At 40.6% G+C, this 25,431-nt stretch overlaps 1 protein-coding gene across 1 annotated transcript in view; it reads right to left on the bottom strand.

Moving 5' to 3' along the window:
* Positions 1-24,520, bottom strand: part of sh3rf1 (SH3 domain containing ring finger 1) — a 45,098-nt gene extending 20,578 nt beyond the window's left edge. The window contains exons 1-2 of the mRNA XM_015007899.2: positions 23,739-24,520; positions 21,876-22,379 (exon numbers count right to left, since the gene is read on the bottom strand). Of these exons, the coding sequence (XP_014863385.2) occupies positions 21,876-22,256 (381 nt within the window). The 5' untranslated portion in view covers positions 22,257-22,379; positions 23,739-24,520. The remainder of the gene's footprint in view (positions 1-21,875; positions 22,380-23,738) is intronic.
* Between the last annotated feature and the right edge of the window lie 911 nt (positions 24,521-25,431).

Genomic DNA, 25,431 nt, shown 5'->3' with positions numbered 1-25,431 from the left:
CTCTACATTTATCTGTAATATTTGTTACAAAAACATGAAGTGAAGTCAGTATTATTTATGTATGTACAAGTAAAAAGCCTGCACAATCAGAAATACCCATATAACACGTTTGAATTGGAAATAAATAAATGCAGGCTTGAGTTCAGTCACCACCAAATGGAAAAAGATTCAATGACACCCTTCATTTAAAAGGCGACAATGTGGGTTGTATTGTTTTCAAGTGATAAACAGATGATTATGAGCTTGTCTGGTTTAAGTTTGATCCGTTTACGTTTTAATAATATTAACATAACCTACACAAATGTGTGAAACTCGGGCAGCTAGCACAAGGACACAGCAGCTCTCCTACAGGCTGAAGTAACTAATCAGAGCATCTCTGCTACAGTATGAGCCTGGCTGATTCTGTAACTTCTGACTGGGGGCTTGAAAGTACGCAGGGCTCTGTGCGTTTTAATAAGCAGAGGAAGGTTTTGTATCCAGGCCTGCAAGCCTGCAGTCCTGAAAGGCTCATTCAGGGAATGACAATCCAGGGAAAGAGGGAACGCTAGTGAGGATAGTGAAGCATCAATGTTCTCTATTCAGTGAGGGGGTCCATGAGAAAGGCTTTGGTCCAAAACAACCCCCACACTACCGACCCCGCTGCTGCTGGTCGCAGTCCACAGTGATCAGAATCCCAAACACCTTCAGTCAATCTGATCTGAACTCCGAAGCCAAAATTGAAAAATTACCGTTGGGACGACAGAAAGAGACCCAAAGTGTGCACTGAAAGTCCGAGACGGAGCCAGACACGGAGGGGTTAATGCAGAGTTTGGAGTGGGCTCTGCAGTCTTGTTAAAGACTAATGAACCGTTTAAAGGCTCAGAGGAGAATAAAAGTACAGAATGAGCTGTGATGGTGAACCAGGGTGACATTACCCTGCTGCAGAGAATCACACAGTCTGAAGCACAGAGCCAATCACACTGCGGCTCTGCCGCCGGTCCGGCCTGTGGAGAAGACGGGGAGACGAGGGGTGCGCTGCGGCCCCTTGGACACTGCGCTGGAGCTGGGCCTCTCTGCTTTTTCAGAGGGGAAAAAAACAAGGCTTTTGAAAGTTAAAGCTTTGACATTTTTGTTTCAAATGACAGAACGGGTTCAGGTTAAACAAAATAAAGTGAAATCCAATTACATGGTAAATATGAAATGCTTGTTCTCATGAAACGGCGACATTTGTAATCGCTTCTGTGTACAACCAGGCGCAATAAAGCCTGTGTCCAAAGTCAGCCGTATTATGCAATTTATTTCTGTGACTGCAGCCAATAAATAATCTACTTACAAACATAACAGTTTGAATTAGCCGGTTAAAAGTATAATTGTTTTGTGTTTTTATTATTTCTCACTCAAGCTTTGTAGTCAACATATTAACTGACACTTTGTGCTATTCTCAGACCTTTACTGCCCATTTCTAAGCTGAGTTTAGGTCCTGCTGTCTGGAGTCATAAAAGAGGTGTTGTCAGCAGAGCTAAATTTCCATGTTTCACTTGGCTAGATGCAGTGAGAGTAACAGGGAGGGGAGGGGGAAAAAAAATCAGGAGACTGTCTGTAGGGGGCTCTGGAAGAACGAGTTAGTGAGGGGGGAAAGACAGGGTAAAACTGGGGCTGGAAGATAGCTCAGGGGGGTGGCTAATATCCGGTGCGCGTCCACAGAGACAGTGTTGTTGTTTCTAGAATCAGGCTGCATAGAGAAGTGTGCAGATGCAGAGCAAAGGAGGCTGCGCTCGAGGAGAAAACAAACAAAAGTGAGCTAGTATCACAGGAATCTCCTAAAAACATCTCAAACACACAAGCGTATACAGATAGCTCAAGCTTTTATTGCTATTAGTCCGTCTCCAGAAACAGGACGAGACTCGAACAGAGCGCATCTCGTGATGAATCTCCCTCGATTTTATGCTCCAATAAAAAAAGAGCAACTACAGAACAATTCAGCACCAGGACGATTATCTTTTATTCCTCCGTCTTCGCCGATGGTTTGAAAAATGAGCGGAGAGACTGCCGTAGTGATTACAGGATCATACGCCACTGTAAGACTGCTGCTACTTAACAAGAGTACACACAGCCAACTTCAAGTGACTTACAACCTCTTTAAAGATTTATAATACACGATTACCCACAACAGCAATAACCCACTTTGGCCTAAGAAAACAAAAAGCCAATGTACAGGCCACAAGAGGCTTATGTTTCTTTAAAACTAATATGTTAAACCAATCCACAGGCCACAATAGCACAACGCGGAACAAAAAACCCATCACTGTTGTGTCAATTGAGCTTTCTCCACCACGCATGTGTATCGTAACATTAGATGGAAAACATCTATTTTTCCAGGACCTGGAAAAATAGAGATCATTTGAAAAATGTTAGAAAAAAGTAGCACCGATGGTCTCAGACCAGAATCTGTCAAAGCCTCAGACCTGCTAGTGGAAATCTCAACAATCCGTGTTTTTGTGAACCCATCATAGCTAAAGGTCGCCAGGTCATGGTTTTATTATTTTTGAATATTCAACCCGCTATGAATATTTGAATATTGAATATTCAACCTAATATTTTTCTGCTATGAAAAATATTGGATTTAGAAATATTTAATTTATTTGTTTGGGGCAATGAATGTTAATTAACATATTTGCAATAGCCTATTTTCCATCTGTTGTCCTTGGACAATGAGTAATTTATCTCGCTAAAAATTAACAAAAGTCATACAAACAAGGTTAAAATGACAACTTCACAAATTTTGTCAATAAATACAAAAAATACAAATCAATACGAAACAAGGAAACAATTATAAACACCATAAGAAGTAAGTTAAAAAAATTAATTAATCCATCTGGATGGCAAAACACAAGTGGGATTAGGAGAAGGTACTTATTCAAAATACTGACAGATCTGATGTGCAATGAAGCAATGCTTTAATTGTTTTTTTAAACAGATTAGAAGCGGTAGCTACTTCTAAAACTAAAAGTTAAAGGTCTACTTTCCCCAGGGAATACAAACATAAAAGGATGTTTAAATAATGCTAACTTTGCTAAATGCTAAACTCTACAATACTTTATTTCACAATACTAAAAACTATTTTCCTTGCTTCTTCTCCTAGCACAAATAATGACCAATCATTGCAAAAAGCCTGCAAAAATATTCTGAATCTTGTTTCTTTTTCTTCCTATATTATAGTTCTTAAATAACAATCATAATTGGCTATAGGTTTGGAAACCAGATAAACCTCAGTGTGTCTAGTTCTCAACATTAAAAAAAACATTTATTCAATCTTTTTTTGCTACATTAAACACATCAGCCAAATAAGAAAACGTTCAAAAATGTGTCATGAAGGAGAATCTGTTTTCATAAGTTTGCTTCTCTTCCTTGAATCCAACTGTTCATTTCAGTGAGCAAAAGAGAGAACTTAAAGATGAAGGGAAAAACAGAAACCCGTCCCCGTCTGAGGACATCAGCTGGTGTTTTGCAGCTAATGCAGTTAGACCTGTGTGCTAAAGGGATTTTACTGTTATAATGTTCTCTTCCACAGCGCTGGGCTATAAGTGAATTACCCATGTGTGCTGCTGTACAGCACAAGGAGTGAGTAAACAGGCATTTAAAACGAAAAGCAGGCATGCAGGACTACACTTAGTCTAAGCAAACAGCTTCATTTTACAACCTTTGTTGTTTTGATTTTTTACAACCATATTAAAGACAAAATATGCCTTCCTTGGTGCTCAAAAGCCCAAATAAAACTACGTGATCCACACAAAGTAAGCAACGTAAATGAATTGGACTTGAACAACAGCATATCTTAACAGCTAAGGATGCGGTAACTTTTGCTCCATCAGCAGTCTGGGAGCAGTGTGCAACCACAGCAGACTGGAACCTTTACCCCCAACCAGCAAGTGTCAGACATGACTCCACTCCCATATGGGCACATCCAGAATCTCAGCGGGGGCTCGGAGAATGAGCCGGGGGTACTGCTGCCAAAACGGTGCGTGTGTAGCGGTGGGGTTAGTCTGGCCACTGTGCTGCTACGAGCAAATCCAGGCTTGTTAAGCATTCGGAGAGAGAATGAGAGAGAGCGTTAGAGGGCAAGCTGCCTTTTTACAACCAGGCAGCAGATTGTTGTGGGTGTCGTCGTCAGCGCTGCACCGAGTGCAAGAACTGACACATTATGAGAGTGAAGACGGGGGGAAAAAATTCACAACAAAGTTCAGCTTGATTCCATTACAGACGGATTAGTTTAATTGATTCCTAATGGCATTTTTATTGACCACTGTAGGGCAGGCTTTTTCCCCACTACTTCACTGCACTTTGTTCATTTATAATACAAGAACAGATAAAGAGAGGCAATCAGTAGCGCTGCTAGGAAACTCATGAGAGCAACAACCAGCAGTGGCGAGAATTTTAGATGAAATTGTAACATTTTTATATGAAAGTACCTGCAACCCCTGGCAAAAGTAACCTACCACTTTGAACGTTCACATGTGGTGTTGTGGTGACCTTTTTATGTGAAAACCAGGGTTTCCCCCTAGTGTATTATAAGCCTGGCGGGCCACCAGACTTTACTTGCTCCCCCCACCAGGCTAAGCATTGCTTATTTTAAATAAGTTTTTTGTACACCAGTAACGGAGACAGAAAAGACAAATAAAGCTAGGTTTATAGTTGACGCATTGAACTGGGAACGAAGAGGTGCGCACCAGTTGTGCCGTCCCTGCAACATTTGGGAATTTACGAAGCCTGCCTGTGCAGCACCAAATTTTCGTAACTTGTACAGTTTAACACAAAAACACAGTGGAGTGCCTTGTGCCTCTACCACCAGGCTTAGCAGGTTTTCTGGGGGGAAAACCCAAAAGATGAATGGCGTGAAAAATTACGTTTCTACTAGGGGTGGGCATTTATTGTATCATTTATCATTTGCAAGAATTTTATTTATTCTTTTATTAAGACAATTTTTTTTGTTGTCTTGATACATTTCAATTAATGGTGTGAAAAAATAGCAAAAAAGTGACAGTATTATCTGACATTTTATTTTTACCATTTCTCCGCTCATGGTTCCACAAGAGCATCAATAAATATGAGTAAATTTGAAAATGTGGTTAAATACGGTTACTACATGCAGTTTAATTCACACTGCGTCTTAAGGAAAGCTAACTAAGAACAGTGGTGCTGAGTGTTGCAATGCCATGCAATCACACCCATAAAGTTAACTAAAAATGTGTTAATATATGGAGTGCTGTGGTGGCGCAGAGGCAAAGCATGACCCACATATGGAGGCATTAGTCCTCATGGTGCTAATCGCAGGTTCGATTCCAGGCCTGGTGACATTTGCCGCACGTCTTCCCCCTCTTCCCTGAAAAGTTTGTTATGCATTACTGTCCAGGAACCTTTACTTTGGCGTCCTTAAATAAAATTCAGTACAACTGGCTGCTTTTAGAAGTAACCTAATTAGTAAATAGAGTACAGCTGTGTGTCATTTAATCTCAGTATGAATCCAGCTGTTCCGTGAAGGCCTCAGAGATTTACCAGAGAATGTTAGGAAACAAACGAGGAACACAGAAAACCGGTCAGGGATAATGGATGGAGACGTTTAAAAGCACCATTAAGTTATGGAACAGTTTCCCAAGCTTTGAAAAGTTTTCTAATTAAACACACAACTGCATCCAAGGTATTTACATCCATAAAAGATGTTAACACCTCCAGGTGTTAAATTGTTTATTTTGCTATATATGAAAGCTACATTTTTAAATTTATAGTTTTCAAAATGGGTGCTAAATTGCTTTACAGTTTATTGGTCTTACTGGTTTTGCCTTACCAAGACAGTGAACATATTGTCTTTTGAAATCAATGCTAAAAGAACCCTATGGTTTCAAAGAAAGTCCAGACATAGTGGAAATTGTATGGAATATGTTCCTTAATATCAGATTCGAGTTTGAAACTTTAGTATGGTGACAAACAGTTTGGACATGTATTAGTCATGCTCTTGTCATATTAGTCATGCTACATTAGAAATGCAATTAAAAAGGGGTGGAAATGAGAAAATTGTTTTAGACATAAAACCAAAATTAGTCAGCCCTTCTTGGAGGTTACCACAAGAAAAAACCAAGAGGAGAAATGAGACCAAAACTGAATGTTTTTGCCAACATGCAAAACACTGTGTGTAGAAGGAAACCAACACTGCTAATCATCATTCCTGCATCAAAGCATGGTGGTGCCAGTGTCATGCAGCAGGGAAGCCGGTAAGAGTTGATGGGACGATGGATGGAGCAAAATACAAGGCAATTCTTGAAGATGACCTGCCCAAGCATGCCAAAGACTTGAACAGGTCTTTGGCATCCAGAGTATTTACGTCCATAAATACCTTGGATTTATGCTTGCCTTAAGCTGTTCGAAAGGTAAGATAAGCATTTCAAACAGTTTACCTTAGGATAAAGACCCTAAACATACAGAAATGACCACCATGGAATGGCTTAATCATTTGTTACAATATCCTAGTCAAAGTCTAGCTTTAAATCCAGTGGACAAAGTCTGCAGAACATGTTTCAAAACTGTTGTTTACGGATACTCTACGTTTCAGTGCCTGGCTGGTAGAGACCAACACTAAATGACTTGAAGCTGTAACTACAGTGAAAGGCTCCCACATACTCGGGTGTACTTCACTCTGCGGGGTTCTGCACGCACTCAATGCGGACGTCTGCGCAAAGGTCAAGTTCTACAACTGTGTGCGCATACAGGGTGTTGCACAGTAAACTGAAACAGTGTTCAAACCATTTTTGTATGAAACGCCGAGCCAACACCCGTCAGTGCGGCACAGAGAGTAGCAGTCAGGTCGCGCATCACAGTGACTGGTTGGTCGAAGCGGAGTGTCGCTGCCATCTATCACCTGGGAACATTAAGTGTATCACAAATAACCTTGGAGGAGAGACCTGGACAAATTAATTTATATTTTTGGTCTAATTTGTATTGATGCCAGTATTAGGGTGATAGGGGAACTTCTTAATCCTAGGCCAGGGATTACAAAATCCCTGGTCATTAAAATGTAGTTAGAGTAAATGGAGAGTATGCCGAAAATGTGGTTTAACACATGCAAGCCAGAAAGAAAGTGACCATTTTCATTCTACTTCACAATTATTCACAACTTTGTCAATAATAGTTATTGTAAATTCGTTTTAATGGGAGATGTTTCATAGCATACAATTAGTATTAATAGCACATTTTGGTTACGATAAATTGCTTTCTCAGTGCTGTTTGCTGATAAGACGCCTCTTAGTACTCACTAACAGTCCAATCTGAATTAAGATGGCTGTATATATGGTGAGCACAAAAATATCACAGCGTAAAAAAATAAAAAGGCATTGTTTCAAAAGAAAGTTGACAAAAAGTACAAGTAGGGCATGTGGAACTTTCTCAAACTAATATAAAGTAAAGTGCTGGATGAGTCCTCGACACAGTACAATGTAATGACGCCGCTTCATCATCTAGAGCTGCTGTCTACTCCTCAGCATGAGACAATAGAAAAACTTCCATCTGCAGGTTTCTATGGAAACTCCACGCAGGAGCTATTTTCCCCTATTTTTGGGTCTCTTGACAGTGAAGTGAATCTTACAAAGGAGACTCTTGAACATCTCATTGGTGTCTCAGTATGGAATTGTAAGGGTGACATTACCGGGTTATCGGATCAGAAAAAATACCTTGTTTTTCAGAGAAATTTGTGCAGCATGAAAACATTTAGATCAGCTAAAAGTCTCTGTTGTGTCACTGTGACAAAAAAATCAGAACGCAAGACTTGAGAGACTGAAAAACCAGCCACGTGAAACATAAAATGAAATCCTAGGGTCGAACAATAAAAGAGAGAAATTGAAACTTTTTGTGAATGATTGCCTAATTCAGCTTCAGACAGGCGGAGAGCAGAAGAGATTAAAGAGTGAAACATCTCAGCGAGCAACAGCAGCATTTGTACATCAGATTCCTGGATCGGCTACAAGAAAAATGTTTAAACGTCTGGCATGAAAACGTGGGGAAAACAGCCTTTACTCAAGCAATACGGTGTCAAATGTTGTGGGGATGTTTACCGACTTTATTTACATCCAAGATGTAGAGGAGGCAATAAAACATTCAGGCCTAACTAAACTAAAGCTTTATGTGACAAAACTCCATGCTTGTTTGTTTCCCCTCGCTACATATCAAATGAGGTCCCACACATTAGTCCACAGGCATGAAAACACTCAGCGCAGTCTGGACGCCAGATGGATGCTTGGATCGCATGTGAGAAGGAACAGGAAGCTTTCAAAAGTCTTGGAAACTCTCCCCGTGTTCATCGATGTTGCTTGAGCCGCGAAGGCATCTGTCAGTTAGCCTGATACTTATTTAACGCGAAGGGGGAAAAAATGCAGCCTACTCCTCTAAATGCAAGAGATGAGGCACATCTTCAGAGTACCCACGCTACGACCCCAGCAGTCTGTTTTACTGCTGGTTCTTGGCTCTTCAGCTGTCCCCTCGGGGGGTGCGTGTAAATCTGGATGCTTAGACAAGAATAGGAGGTCTGAAAAATCAGGAGCTCCATGAACCGACGGTGGTGAGGTTTTATGAAAACATTCGACACATGGACATACAATCAGGACGTTTTACTGCACTTTGTTAGCTGCAGAAGGAAAGCGTTTTAAGAGGAAGGGAAAAGGATTTATGGGAGAGCATGTGCACACATTGTAGAGGTGTCACGCATGTGGTTTTCATGAAGCTCTAGTGCGTCTGGCCGTCAGTGTGGGTTCTACTGTGAAAATGCAATTAGACAAAACCACTCGCACGTGAACTGGCCCATTTTTTGCGTAACCTTTCGGTTTATGGGCCTGCTTTTCGTCCGCAGGCTGGCCTTCCGACGCGGGGGTAAACGCTGGCTCTGGGTGGCCTCGAAATCACCCGGTCGGCTGGTCTGACTCGAAATCCGAAAGGACGGGACCCTTTAACTCAGTGCCAGTTCATACGCTGGGCTCACCGGTTTCTCTCACAGGAACCCGCTCACATTTCACGGCAGATGGAGCGTGTGAGGAGGCAAAACACGGAAAGCCAGAAAGACATAAGCGGAGAAACAGTCGGAGATCAAAGGGGGAAAAGAACATGAGGCAGAGAGAGGAAGCTGGGCTTGAGTTTCTGAACCTTTCAAACAGCGGAGAGGCAAACACAATTGGTCAGAAGGCCTGACTAATTTGTTACAGGCAAAAAGACTTTGACTAGAAAGAACAGAGAGATGTGAATTATAAAGTAGAAACGCATTGGGAAGTTGGCTGGAGACTGGCACTGAATGATTTAATGCTCGACCGACTGTGATCTAAGAAGGGAACTAAAACTGGGATCTCTTTTGATGAGTGAACACATAAGTAAGTGCTACCAAGTTGGGTATTTCAACACTGTTCAGTGCGGAAGCCGTTCCTCAATAAAGAACCAGTTGGAGGAATCACAAAGTTGCCAGAAACTTCAAGAAAAAGGCATTTTCTATGAGGATATAGTGGCTGTTAATCCAAAATTGTAACATTTCTGGGATTTGTTTGTATTCCTTGGCAGCAGATTTGTGCTTCTCACACTGCATATGCGAGAAGCACAAATATGGCTCACATATGTATGCACAAGGCTCTCTATAGCCTTAACCCCTGTAGTGCAGAGCTTTTATGCACATAATGTGCATAACATTGTATGGGTTGGCAACAGAAGTGAGCCAGAAGCAAGGAAAAACCTCGTCCAGCCAATTGACAATACATTTGCACTTACCCATGATAGTTGTAAAAAAGCTAGTTAGCTTGCTAGGATGTATTAGCAGCTTGTTACTGGTAGCTTCAAACACCTCGAGTCACCAAACATAATTAAAATGTCTGTGGGCGACTCAAACTGTTGCCTGACAGAAAAATACCACAAGAAAAAGAAAAAATCTACATAGAATATGAGATTAAATAGTCAGAACATGGCAAAATTTAACACCTGTGGTTAAAGTATTTAAGGACAAACAAAATTTTTTAATGAATCTAAGACATTGTAAGGCCTTAACTTTATATACATTAATTTAAGTCTTAATACTTTTTAAGGATGCACACCCCCCCCAAAGAAATGCCATTAGCTAACATTTTTGTAATGTACTAAAAACATATATAATTTCTAATGCTTTTAATTACAAATTGTTAGATACGTCCATCTAAATCACAGATTTTCTGTTCATATGTCTTCAGTCTTGTAGAAAATGTTCCAGATACTGACACATTTTGGTCCTTGAGGTGGCACCAGGTTATTTCTGATAATAGGTGGACAGGAGACAAAGCCTTATGGGACGGTTGACGGTGCGCTGCAGTCTGGACGCCGCTCAGAGCAGCCCCACTGTGCCACGAAGCCATAATCTCTACATTATACATAATAATTCAATCTGTAATGAGACAGTAAACCCAGAGAGGCCCTCAGTAATAACCAGGATTAGGACTGTGAAAGGAGTCTCACGTAGGAAGCTAACTTGTATCCAAGCTACGGAGGGATTAGTTCACAAATGTCACAGTATCTGTGTATTGAGTACTAGTCAATATGAGCTGAATACTAAGCATTTCCTCACATTACTCTCCACTGTGCTTGTGAAAGCTCACAGTGTCTGTAGGCTTTTGTCCCTCTCAGTCATTCAGGCTGAGCCACCTGCTCTGCTTGGCTGACGCTGATTTACACACGCTGCAAATTAAGGGAAAAACTGATGAAGTGGACAACTAGCTTGTAAGAAATTTTGTATTAGCCGTGGTTCGTACAGGCAGAACATCTCATTGCATGCGCGGGTCCTAAGATACTTCTAAAGTAAACAAACAAGGGCAGGAAATCGACTCGGTCCTGGCAGAGATCCAAGAGACAAACACTGCATCTTTTCACTGACTCAAGAGACTGCATTATTTTTTCCACTCTCTCAAGAAACTGTTTGTCCATTTCACTCTTGACTCAGTGCAGATGTAACATGTAACTGCAAGTTTCACCCATTTCTCTGCTGTAGAGACTGAGCATGTGAGGCACCGTGCGAAGAAGCCCTCAGTCGTTCTGTATATTCTGCAGGAGGACAAAACGACCTCGTTCTTGCAAATGTTTGCTTTGGGAAAGAAAAAGTGGTGAAAGGGATTGGCCAGTTCCTGCTGCAGTAAGAATTGAGTGACTTGCGCCAACTTACAAAGGCCTGGTTTCATTCGTCGCTTGAACCAAGATATTAAATTTTAAGTGTTGAGAACTGAGCGAGAGCTGCAAAATCTGAACAGCAGTGCACTGGAGTCTACTGGCTGGCATGTCACCAGTCCTTTAAACATCCTCACTCTGTCATGGAAATATGTTCTTTAATTAACTTTTTATTGCATTTATAGAAAACGCAGTTTGGTGGATTATAAAGAAGTGAATCACCAAAACCACTGGGTAACCCAGGCAGCAGTGACAATAAAAACCAGGTTTTCTGCAAGTTTCACTCTAATTTAATGACCTTTAAGACCATTATAAATTACATTTCAGACCTGTATCTCCACAGAAATACTAACATACCGTTGCTGGCTGGAAAGGGTATGTTAGCATTGAGTTAGCGGTAGCGTCAACCAGCCAGAGAAATGCAATGTATATGTCCGAGTGTGACTTTTGCCTGACAGAAAAGTCTGGTGGAAAAAAGAAATGCGTAGAATATGAGTTTTGTCAAGACAACATTTCTACATTTTCAATTCTCTATTGCACGATCGATTAACTAAAAAGAGAAAAAGGGGAAACAGAGTTACCTAAATGTTTTCAAACTGAATATAGCATGTTCTACCATGAAGCAGAGAAATACAGGCTGAAAGTCTTACTGGCATTTTAAGTTGTTGTCTGAAGATGTTGCAACTCCCCACTTGTATCTTTTTTTTGTGGTTGTACACGGTTTAATGGGTTCTCGCGAACATAAAGCTGGTCTGAGTCATTTAAACAAACATAACCCTCATTAAGTGAGGCCAAAGTAATGGGGGATAAGGTGTCTTCATATGTGAGAAACCAAGCAGGTTGCAGCTGAATATGTTGCCAGAAGTTATGATGAGATACTGGTGTACATGTAAGCCTCTGGCCAGCGCTTGTGCCAAGACGTGAGCACACTGACAAAATCCATCCTGCTCTTTTTCAAGTTCCTGTTAATAATTAATCACGGGTTGTCAGCAGGAAAGACCCCACAAGTGAGAAGTAACAGAGAACCAAGGCTTCTGGTAGAAATGTACATTTCCTGAGTGACAAAAATAAAAACTGAGTAAAACAAAAAACTTAGAAGACCAACCTACATCAGCGATTTATAAATGAGTAAAAACTGCAAAACTGTGAACAATGTGTACAATATGCCCGTTGACAACACTGTTTGTTGCTACTTTCTCAAACTAATTTAAAACAAATAGTCAGAGGAAGCACAAAAGTAGTCGTTAAAAAGAAAGATATTTTTTCGGTCAGGTTTGCTTCTTCATCATTTCATACTTATTAACGTCCTACTGTTTTGCACCCAATCATCTCTGGGTACAAGATGATGGGTCTGCACCATTCTGTAGCCACTTTGGAGGCAATTCTTAGAATAAAAGCCAACTTTGGTTCTCCACAGGAAAGGCTGAATGAAGCCCGGTAAAGTCAACCTGTTTTATTTTTTTCAAGCTTTCAACCTTTTTCTCATCACAGAAACAGCTGGAGTTGGAAAGACTGGCAGCATTTTAGAAACTTTAGCATCTTAGCAAGCTGTGCTAATTACCAATATGCTAAAATGTCAACTCTGCTCTCAACCAAAAAGTTTGACATTGTCTCTGCTCTTAAAACAAATAAGTGCTCACAGAATGTAAGCTGCAGAAATGTTTTTTGAATGCTATGAATTAAATTGTTCAGAATTAGAAGCTAAAAGCTGCTAAAATTTATCAGCAGGTCAAAAAACGAACAACAAAAGGTCAAAAATCAATGAGAACCTTAGTCCACGAATCCCTAACTACTCTGGGTTGAAAAACAGAAAGTGCATTGCTCCATACGGCCAGTGGGTTGCGACTGAAACAATGTGGGACCACAGATTATTTGAATGAAAGTTGGACTCTTCATAGCGCAAACCAGACTAGAAACTCAAACTTTGTCTCAAGTCTGCATCAACTGTGCACAAATTTTGAACAAAATGAATCAATTTATCATCTCTGAAAGGAAGGTAAGGATCAAACACTAAGGTGAGCCAGAGGGTAAAGATGCATCAAGAGGCAGTAATAGCTTCAGGGTCAGAGGTCAAGCAACTGAAAACGAAACTCGCAGCAAAACATGATTACGCCTTAGGGATCAGAAATGAACACTTAAGATGCCAGCGGTCAAACGGTCCATGGATGACCAGTTCAGGCTAACCAATCACTGCGAGGGGTGAGAGGTCAAACTACTCAGTTAAGTCCAGAGTGGCGGAAAAGCTACCTCGGGAGTAATGAATGAGGGGCAACACGTGACACACGCTGGAAAACAGCTAGCAAAACGTTTTACCAACAAACCGACATTTGGAAAACATTTTGGTGCCAACAGACTGGACCACACATACACACCACACTGGCTCCAAAGAAAGGCTTTATCAGCCCACACAGGTGTGACAGGGCTGTGGATAAGAAGGTCATGGATGTTTCTTTCACTGCTCTATGCTGAGAGATGTGACATGAATGGACACAGCACAGGAGAGTGGGGGGGGGGGCGTTAGCAAATGTGGTATTTTGGTTTGGGGACCACCTAGAGAGCGGAGCTAAAAACAAACAAGTAAACTCAAGACATCTTTGTTCACAGGTTTATTGACACAGAGCGAGGCCGACTTTCCATAAAAAGACAGCCAGGTGGTCGGCACTTTGTACAGCAGGACCTTAAAACAGGATGAAAAAGCTGCAGCCAAGTCGGCCCGGAGGCTTTCAGGTGCAGAGGAACATCACAGCTTGGATTACTATAAACAAAACTTGCGAGACCCCTTATTCATCTACTTGACAAACCAAAAATCAAAGACCTAACCTGTGGTCAGGGAAGCAGATTAAAACATCCAAGAAGGTACACACCCAGACTCTGCTAAGAGGGGAAGGTGAGTGTTAGCCGGCGGGCTGGACGAGACCCGACAGGCCCGCTGTTTGGAAAAGAAACAGTGACCTGCAAGTGTTCATGGCATTCCTCCAAGACACTAACACAAAACATCCCCCTCCGTCTGGGGAAAAAAAAAAAAACCTCACAGAACAAAAGTGTTTTCCTCCATATGTCTGGCCTGGAAAATCTTAAAGAGCCTGAAAAGACAAAGACAGGCACAGAACCCTCATCAGAGGAGCAGCGAAACCCAACAAAGAGATGGCCATGACGGCCCATTAATCATGACTGGGCTTTTTGAACTTCTCTTCCTTGGAGATTTGGTAAACATGTACTGTATTTGGAGGGAGCGTTATCTCCCAGAGTATAAGTAACCCTGTTCCTGTTCACTGTATCCGTTCCGAGACGTGCCCAAATGGTGACGCATTTAAAAGCTTTGATTGTTATTATGCCGCTAAGTTTTCCCATGACACCAGCAAGGCGACAGACCGGGAATGTATCCAGGTACATGTTTTTAATTTTAGTACAACACACAATTCGGCCAACTGGGAACTTGGACAACATAATGAAAATAATGTGACAGCTTACATGCACTGAGGATGGATGATGTGGTAAATATGAATAACAATTTCCTTTTGAGTAAAATCAAGTATTTTCCCAACTATTTCCTCCAAGCTTTAATCATCGTTGCGACTTACAACAGTTGATATTCAATACTTAGTTTTTGAGTTTACCATTTCTGTCTCAGTACTTGTTTTCAAGTATTCAATTAAGTATTTTATTTAATATATATGCATACGTATAGTTTAAAGTTTTTCATAGTCTTAAAATGTGTTATTTTGAAGGGAAAAAAAACTAATACAGCAGCATTTTTTTCATAAGAAAAAAAAACTTTCTGTAAAAACTATTGAATTTTAAGCTTAAACAATTCAGCTAAATAGGTGAGTTTATCATTTATTTTTTTTAAATTCAGTCCACAGGACCAACAATAAAAAAATGTTCAGTAAACGGACAACTCACGTCCACTGAGGATCTCTGCAGAGGGTGGAGGTTGCTAGGTTAAAGTTAGCTTGCATTCTCTTTTTTTTGATAAAACGTGTTGATGTAAAGCTAAACTCAAAGAGATGTTTCCCTGTTTCACAAGCTAAGTGCTTTACTTTATGTTCTTAGCTCTAAATGAGTAATGCTTCAGCAGCGGTCTGACCCAGAGCCAGGCTGATAACATATCAGAAACGGATGCAGTAACTCTTATTACTCCACTTTGACACTGAACATCAGCATTAAAGGTAAAAAAAACAAAAAACAATTGGAAACATCAACAAATCCTGCAGTGATCAAAGTTTTCCCTACTTACAAGGCAACATTGCAAAAGTATTTTCATCATTCAAGATCTAATATGATTTCATTGACAACCCTGAGTTAGCTGAGATTTTCCAGAACAAATCATGCTCTATTTCCTTCTTGGAAGGCTCAAAATACTTTAACAATCATCTTTGTGTCCCAGATAAGCATCTGAAAATACAGAAATGTAAGCAGAGATGGAGACACCCGGTTTGCTGCGCCACACAGCGAGTGTTTTGTTTCCTCTAAATGAAAAGTAAGGAGTAAGCGGAGAACAGGGAGCAGCGCTGACTCTGTATCTAATAAACTCTAATCCTGATTAGACCCTTAACGAGCTCCAGCCTGGATTTAGATGGTGAGGAGAGAAGGTGGAAGGCAGAAAATTACAGGAAAAGCAGAGTTCGCGTCAGCGTCAGATACGCGTTCAAAGCTGATAATATTTTTTTAATATCATTTTAAATCGTTTTCTATGCTTTAAAGTTGTTACAGAGTACAAGAGTTGTCTCTGTAACAACTAGAGAAATGAGTATAGAGAAAATAGTATAGAGAAATGAGTGATGATTTATCCTCAATGTGTTGCTGCTCATTGCCAGACAGCTGGCTGAAAGACGGCAATTATTTTCCCTTACAACAAAAATAAATCTATCAGTTAAAAAAATATTCCTGGAGGCAAAAAGCATAGATAGTCAACAAATGCTATTAATTAGATTCTAAATTTGACAGAAATAAATATGTAAAATTACTTACCACGAGAATAAAGTAAGTGAAGCTTTTCTGTATAAAATTAAACCAACTGTGTGCTTGAATATTTTGCTATTTTACATTTTTTGGGTATTTTTACTTCATGGTATTGCACTATTAAAAACGGCATATTAGCTCTCCAAGACCACAGTGTTCTTGGAGGGAACGTTTAAGTCACTCCGAGATGTCTTGCATTCACTGTCCAGAAGTTTGTTGCCACTTCGTAAACCTCTGTGGGAAATAGAGAGAGCAAGAGGAAGGCGTGAACATGCTGAGAAGAGTGGGAACGAACAGAACGAAGCACTGTAAAAAAAAAAAAAAAAAGAAAAGAAAAGAAAATTCCCAGTGGAAAAGCAGTGAGCATGTTTGCCAGAGTGCGGGCAGTGTGAGGGTGTAATGAAGGGGTTCTGTCATGCAGGCTGAGGTCAGGCGACCGGGCAGAAGTTAAGACTTCGACAACAATATGATGTAATCAAAGAGAGCCAGCATTACTCATCGACCTCAGACACAGGAGGTGCTCAGGAATTTTATTGTGAGCACTTCATACAGGGAGGCACGCAAAAGCTTTTTTTTTTCCCTTCCCTCTCGCTCCCTTTCTCTCTCATAATATGAACGCCGAGAGAACCCGCTATGATGTTCATCCAAGAATAACCAGAGGACCAAGAAACATCTGTAGCGTCTTACAAAACAACAGAACTTCCTTTTAATCATAGGAAGTTGCACCAAATTATAGCACTGGATTTAGAGAAAACATGCCAGGAAGAAGTCTTTAAATAGTAAGAGGTGAAGCTACACGAATCACAAATGAATGCCTGGAAGCGATATCTGGTGGGCTACGATGATGAAGTACCATCCAGTAGGGATTAAAAACTATAGTACTGTAAAATGATTTACCATGTTTAGTGGTTCAATTGGACTCCTGAATGTAACTGATAGTTGCATTTTGGTCTGATAATGGCTTAGTTTTGTTTTTCAAAGCAGCATTTGTGTTTGGGACTCTGTATGCAGCGACATACTCTGAGTGTGTTTTCACACCTGACAGTCCGGTAGACTCTGCACCATTGAGAACCAAAATTGCAACACTTATTACATTTCCAGCTGGAGCGGTTCACTTTCACACTGCACGGTGTCAAACAAACCAAACCCGTTTCCCCACTTCGCCTGTGGTGTCGCTGCACCAAGAACCTCCGAAGGAAATTACACAAAAACCTCTGGAGACGACGAGCCCAACTTCATCCTGTGTGAAATGTTAACAAAAACAGAGCAGCATCAGATTTTAGCGGTTGCCAAATTTTACCTTTGGCAAATGTCCATGAGCCATTTCTCCTGCTTGTTCTAGACTTGTTTGTTTTGGTTATATTTACCCAGAATGCCCTGTGCTATAGTCCTACGTTTGCAGTGATCTCCCATCCGCTTAGCTTTCACATCTGCGTTAGAGTTCACGTCAACCAAGGTGGACCAGAGTTCGCTTTTTTTATCCGCACCAGAGTTCAATTGTGCATTCACACCTCCCCAAACAAACCGAACTTTCTAGGCAAGCAAACTGGAGTTGGATTAAAGTTAACTAAGCAGGGCTGGACTGAATGCACTCTTAGTCACCTTGCCACTTTCACGCTTATCAAAACAAATATGACAAAATATGGTGATAAAACCTCAACTCCATATAACCCACCCCCTAGCATGACAACGATATATTCAGCTGGTTAAACAGACTTTTACTGTCCTTAATGCCAAAACCTGATGTAAACATTAGTGACCAAGATGCTAAGACTCACTAGACATTGCAATAATGGAAAAAAAATTAGTGAGGAAAATATGTGTTTAATTGTAACCAATATATTTAATTCAATATTCCAAATTAATATCCTGGCAAGTTTTTCTATCTTTGTACCCCCCTAGAAAGAGTCAAATTGAAAAGAGAGACAATGACCTGAATACATCGAAGGAAGGTTAGAGAGAAACCAGCGTCTCATTACTTATCAGCTAAGCATGAGCTGACAGACATGAAACAAAAGTTCTGAATCTAAACTTCAAACTCCAAACTGCGGCTGACTGGGAGCATCATTAAAAATTAACACAAAAGACTCATGAAAAACCCCAGAAATGCTATTTTGGTGCAAAGGATTATGAGTTCAACTCTCTGGGGAGCCACAATGAAACTGAAGACATCCACTTGGATCTCAAATTCCCTTCCCATTTCCCCAGTTGCCGATGACCCTTGTCAACCGTGACTCGCGAACTCCGACCTTTTGACTCCCCCACGGCTCAAAAGGCCTCCCTCGTTCTTGCGGAGAAATACCACCAAGTGTCTGCTTCCAATCTCTGCCAACCAAATCCTGTGTTGTATGAGTCAATACGGGGCCGGGGAAGACAAAACATCCCCGTAATGGAGCTCCGCTGGAGGCGAGTCACACACGTAGACACTCTGCTACAGTGAGGACGAGCCTTTTGATGGCTCTCGTGAAGCAAATGCCACGGCGCTGCGTCAAAGGCAAGCCACAGCCCCGGAGATAAAGAGAGGTTGCTCTCTGAACATTTGTCCCTTTTGGTCCCGACGCGTTCGCTTAACACCATTACCGGCGGCCTTCCACACACATAAAAATCACTCTGTGGGCCACTCTACGCGTGTCGGCCGGTCAGGAGGATCAGAGGGAACCCAGAACAAAACCCTGTTGTGCATCTGTCAGCCAGTCCCCACCATTCTGCCCTCCAAGCCATTATTTAGTCACATAAGAATCGGAGGTGGAGCCCTGCTTTAACAGAAGAACAGTACCAGAGGAGCAGCCTCAAGCTTTAAAAGACGACCCCCTCACCCCCACCAAATCTCCTTCCCCCAAAACCTCCAACCCTTCCCGAAAGGGACAGATGACGAACAAGAAAGAAATGGGACTGAGGGTGTCACCCGGGAGCAATGAAGCGTTCAATGCCCATGGAGCGCTGGCCAGAGATCAGACTGGACGAAGTGTAAGAGCTTTGATCTCCGTCTTTTATGTTCCGAAAATGATACACCTGCACGGCCGCATCTTTTCTTGATTCTTTGGAGTTGACAGAATGCATTCAGTCAGCAGGACAGACTCAGGAGATGCAGACAGCGGCTCAACAGACAACAAAAACGTTAAATAACGCGTGGAGATAGTTTGATCTCTTTGAAAGACTTACCTGTACATTGTATGAATAAATGTATGCATCTTGTATGTCGATTAAACTTTGCTGCTTTTATGACGGTACAACTAAGCCCGTCACAATAACTAATTTTGCTGTAATATTATTGTTTATTCCAATAAACAATAATGTTGTTTTGAGATCGTTTTCACGTTGATAATGGCACCCTCTTAAAGACCTATAAACTTGAATTTTGTAAAGAAGACTACATAGGACATGGAGAGTTTTAAAATATCCAAAATAAAACACGACAACTGAAAACAAGACATAAAATGGAAAGAAAACAGCAAAACTATGAAAAAGTGGATTATGTTTGTGTAAAAAATATTAGGTAGTACTATAACTACTTCTTGAACTCAAGTATTCTATCAATTACTTTATTAAAAAAAATTCCATAAAAACAAAATTTTCTGAAATTTTTTGTACAGTTTTGCCTTAGTTATTGATCTGAATATATTATATATTATATATAGCAAATGGACATTTTTTTGAGTCCGTATGCGTCAGTTAACAATTAATCAATTACTAGATGAGTTGACTTTTATTTCAATAAATCAATTCATGACGATTAATCCGATAAATAGCTTTAGCCCTACAATGGGAATGAAATTTACCAAGCTCATTTTTATTCATCAGTAAGCAATTAACTCCTTAATTGCTTATTGAGAAGACCTTAACTACAGCATCACACTTTGATGGATTTCATCTAGATTTCATGAAACAGGCCAACACAAAGTAGCAGAGAAGAGTTCAAGGGAAATAATTGGGTAGTTTCAAATGACGCCTGCTCAATTTCCAACAATCGGCCTCCTTAGTATCTGCAGGGGGAGATTCCAAAAGGCACAAACAGCTTTGAAACAGAGAACAAATCTTCTGAAGTGATACTTTGGCGAATGAGGCAGGTCCCCCAGTAGCAATTCACAGAAGGTTCTCTGATCTTCATACCTGCATGGCTGGGCAGATACATTATCTGACATTCCAGTGATTCTACACAGAACCTTGACATCTTTTCATCTACCCAATCCTCCCTTCGTGGGGACCAGCGCAGCCCAAAGAGGGGCCCACAGGTAATTTTCCTGCACACGTCAGGAGGTACCTGAGAAGAATTACAGCCCAAAATTTTGAAGAAATCTGATAGAGTCAAACTAGTTTGTGTAAATTTTAAAAAGTAAGGGACTTGAGGTCTGATGGTCGTGTTTCATACAAAACAGTCTGGACAAGTACGTTAAAATAGCACTTCCTAACAAGATTTCCTTTGAATTTTTGACCTTTTGCACAGTGCTGATATAAAGTTTTATGTCATATCAGTGAAAGAGCATTCAGTTATTCTTCTTTCTACATGAAAAAGGAAATACAATACCTTATAAATTTCTAATGTACAGTGCACTCAGATTTTACTTACAGATACACCAGTTAAACTTTTGTGGCCAATTTCCTGTTTTTACAAAGCTTCTGACTTGCTGATAACAATTTTAAATAATTTATACTAATAATAACTTTATAAATGCTTTCAACTTGCTGAACAATTACAAGGAGGTAAAAACAACAAAATAAAACAATAAAAATGGGAAGTCAAGGCGTCGTCGCACTGTAAAACAGGTCTTTATAATTTCAAACCAACTACTACAAACTAATTTAGCATCTTGTACTAGCAGTTAGCATGTGTGGTGCAGCTAGCATAACAAAAACTGTTTGATTTTGCGTTCCTTAGACAATTTACATCCTTAAAACAACTCCATGATTTCCAGAAGATTGCAAATATTTCTAACATCAGCATGTTCAGCAACAGACAGGTGGACAGTCTCAAAAGATAAAACCAAACTTTGCTGTTCTCCGTTTAGCCTTCCTGTTACCTGCTGAAAGTATTAATGAGCTCAAAACATCTCATGTTGCTGAATATAAGTGAAAAAGCTTATGACTTTATTCTAAATATTTCACCAAACCATACAAACAGCTACTTTGGGTCTTTCTCACACATTTGCAGTTTCCACACCAGAAAATGTTTTTAACCTTAAAGCACTGATTGAAATATATAGGACTTTTGTCAACTGGCCAGTCATAATCCAGGGCAAACAAGCCTAAAATTGATCAATAGAAGATATGAGGCAATTGCTCTGAGCATCTCTAGTTTTAACCCAATCACCGGCAAATCTGTAGACCTACCTGTTAATGTTTTGTAATTTGTATGCGTGAATTTTATTTTTCCTGGAATAGGACACTAAAACCGGCTACAGACGGTATTCTTCTAAATCCGGTCTTGACTAAAAGGACACTAATGACTGAATCCACAAAAAAAAAAATCTGTGTGCCATCAACAGGGTAAGTGGAATTATTAGCAGCTAAACTACTGACTGCTCTAAATCTCCGCCTGTGGTGGTGATGGGCTGCTGGTCAACTGGCTGGCTTAAAGATCCCCCATGATAACCAGTAATCCGGACCAAAGATTAGAGACCCAACATGCTGCTGTTAATCCACACAGATTTTCCCTGTTTTGTCTCAATTTGGCTCTAACAATGGGAAGGACAAGCTCACTTAAGGCATGTCCGGTCAGGCGCCGTACTCACCCGGACAGCAGTGCTCTTTGCCTGGGTGCGTTGGGGCTGCAGACCCGGAGCGCCCGGGTCCCTGGTTCCGCTCCCATGCGCCCGGGCCACGGCTCCAGACGTGCCGTTGGCGCAGACGCCTCCGGCGGACGCGGAGGCTCGAGGCCTCTGCTTGATGCCATCCAAAAGGCGCACGAGGAGGATGTTGCTCGGCAGTTCGTCCACGGCGCAATCCACCAGCGTCCGGCACTCGGGGCAGCGCAGCTCCCCGCGCGAGCCCAGGATGCCCTGGAGACATCGACGGCAGAAGGTGTGCTGACAGGGAAGGACCTTCGCCGAGGCGTCCAGGCGCTCCAGACACACAGGGCACTCGAGCAGATCCAGTAAAATGGACTCATCCATACTCTGTGCGATGCGCCTTCACTTCAGAAGGACATGATAGCTGACGAGGTTTCTGTTCGGAAGCAGCTCAGGGGCCGTCACCTCACTGCCATGCCTCGGCTGTGGCCATGGCATTCGCATCAGCTGTGACCAAAAAAAAAGGTCAAATGAATCGGCTGTGCAGCCAAGAAATAGGTCATAGCATCTATATAACAGACAGGACATATGGCTGTGTGTTGTGTCATCAGCTGAGAAGTGGAACAATGTCAGGCGCAAACAGGCAACTTTTACAGTCTGTGGGTGAAAGTTTAACAGATACAAAATCATTACGGCTCTGTAGTCTGGTCACCATTTGAAAAAACTCGATAGTACACCTGTTAGCGTTTGCAAGGTGCATTTGTCGCATTTTGATTTATTCTTGTCCCAATAAATTACAAAAAAAAATTGAAATAAACGACAGAATTATCAGAGATGTTACTTTTATTTTCTCCACTGTTTGTTCCATTAGAGTATCAAAAAATATCAGTAAATATGGTTAAATATAATTACTGCAGTTTAAATCCCATTTCTTTACTTAAGGGTTGTATGAAAGAAAACTATTTAAAATGTTGAAATGTTTTTCAAGAACAGTATTTGTGTTACCATACAGTCACAGTCATACAGTTACCTGTAAAAGTAGTAATAGTTTTTTTTTAATCATAATTCTTACCGTTATCTCAACAGTACCACAATATATCGCGGTAAAATTGAAAGTCTGTATCGCCCACGTCTAAATACATTTGATAGTTTTGGTCTTAGATCCTTTCACATCACGATATTATGTTATGTCAAGATCCAATATAATTCCAGATATAAATACCCCACCGGGTGAATGATTGACAAAATATTTAGCCAACAACACAGGAAATAAAGACGGGAAATACATTTGTAACGCGTATCCACAGTTGGAAAATACATAAAACGCTTAAAAACCAAAACTCAGATTTTTCCAGATTTGGTAGAAGACAGACTGTGAACACTGCATAATAAAAAAAGGAGCGCAGGAGTGAAACACTGTGATTTATCATTCAGGAGGACAAACATCAGACTATCAAGCATGCGATCAACACACTCCGTCTGGTAAATGATTTAAAAGAGCGCAAATAACTCACTCATCTAACAATAAGTCGATTTCTGCCAGAAAAATAATCTGTCAAGCTGCTACAGAAATATTCTTGCAATAATCGTGAAGAACACCAATATTACGCAACAACCTTACGAGTTAAAGCTGTCAAGTTTTAAAGAGATACTCAAATATACAAGAAAAGTGGAGAAATTAAAGCGGAAATGCTGGAATATATTACATGTGACGTTAATATTGCCACGTTATAAATACATTATACTTTTACGAGTTTTTCTACCAATTCGCACTTTGATATAACAGTTTCAACAACTTACGGGACAGAAGTCAAATTACATAAAACACTTTAAAACAGCTGAGGGGGGGAAGTAAATGCGGCTCACTTCTTCCAGAACAGGACTCCTCCTCGGTTTGTTCCGTTTTTCCCAGTTTCTGCCTCCTTGCTAGCGGTAAGTTAGCAGCCGAGCCCCGGAATATTTTACCCACTTAGCAGAGAGTGTTACGCCGACAAACACGGTCGTCTAAATAATATGTGTTTGAGTCACGGGGGCGCAGAGGGAGGAATAAACAAACCTCTGTTAGATACTAAAGTAAAACCAAGCGAGAGAGAAAAGGCGGAGAAGACAACGGAACTCCAGCCGCACAGAGCGCCATGCTAGTAGTTGAGCTGCTCGGCTGGAGTGTTGCTCCTGGAGCAGCAGGAGGAGAGGACAGGAGCGGAGAGGGGGAGGGCGGAGGAGGACCGCTTCAAGGACGCATGGGAAATTAGAGAACTAAACGAACTGTTCTTTCACATCACTCAAAGATGTGACACCGTGTCAGTTTTTTTTATTTGTTTTTTTTTTTCCAAATTGCTACTTTTCTATAAACTATACTCTGTAAAAGCAAAATTCCACGTTTCACAGTGGCAAAAGGATCAGAGAACAGTACATAGTTCTTTTGATAACTTCCAGTTGTATTTTTCTAAATCCTCTTTATTTACTGACCCTGACGCTTTCTGAAATCAGAGTGTACATTTTAAATTTCAGAGTAGGATTCTTAACAATTCTCTCATAAAACTCAAGTCTCACTCCAAGGACTTGTTACCAATATGCTCTACTCCCACTCAACTGTACAATAATCTCTTCTTGTCTGTAATCCTTCTTATTTTTGCACTCAAATTTCCTCTGCACAGTTGAAACCTTTGCTCTCTGCTCTCTTCTTTTAACTTTTAGAGAAACACCAAAAAGAAAATCCCAATCAGGACCTAAGAAGGAATGGGAAAAAAATAGATCCAGAAGCAATCTTTTCAGAGAAAGCAGAACATTTTCAACATTGAGAAAGAGTTACTTCTTTCTTTTTTGGAATGTGTTTTGAGCGAGAGTAGTGCAATCTCTAAAAGTGAAAGAATACTCTTAAACTGAAGATGTACTCTCTTTGATTTTTAAAAGAAAAACATTCCACGTAGGGTTTGATTAAAATAGGGTTTGAATAAAGAGCGAAACCAAAGCATCTAAAACACAGATGAAGGCACTTCAGGCTTTATGCCTTAAATGAAGATTATTGCAAGAGAGAAAGATATGGACTTATTGAAGGTCATCTGCAGTGAGTCATCACCTTTATTCTAGTCGACAACAGAAAGAAGAAATAAGATCCAATAGCTTATACTCAGAAGTTGTTTGGGTAAGATAAAGCAGTTTTCATTCACTCCTTGGCACGTGAAAATAACTCAGATGCTTCATAATTTCTGTCAAAAGACACTCATCTGGCATAAAAACAGAACAAAATTTGTTATAAGTTACTATCAACAGATACAGAATTAGAAGAAAAGCTACTAAAAACGGCTAAAAGGCCCCAAAAAGTGATGAAACACAACCTGTATCCGCAAAATACATGAGCACGAAATGCAAAACAAGGAAACTTTGATGAAACTATAATTTCCTAGGTGCACCTGAAGGCGTTATGTAGTGTTGTAAAAAGGGCGTAAACTACGCTGTCAAAGAACGACGTCCCCTTCCAGACACAATGGAAAATTCCTTGTTTTTCATTTTTTTAATTCAAATCTGTAAATTTTTTCCATCGGTCAACCTGTTAAAT

Source organism: Poecilia mexicana, unplaced genomic scaffold, assembly GCF_051168715.1.
Source record: "Poecilia mexicana isolate PSO_F unplaced genomic scaffold, ASM5116871v1 scaffold_4, whole genome shotgun sequence".
NCBI lineage: Eukaryota > Metazoa > Chordata > Actinopteri > Cyprinodontiformes > Poeciliidae > Poecilia > Poecilia mexicana.
This window is presented reverse-complemented; position numbering and strand designations above follow the sequence as displayed.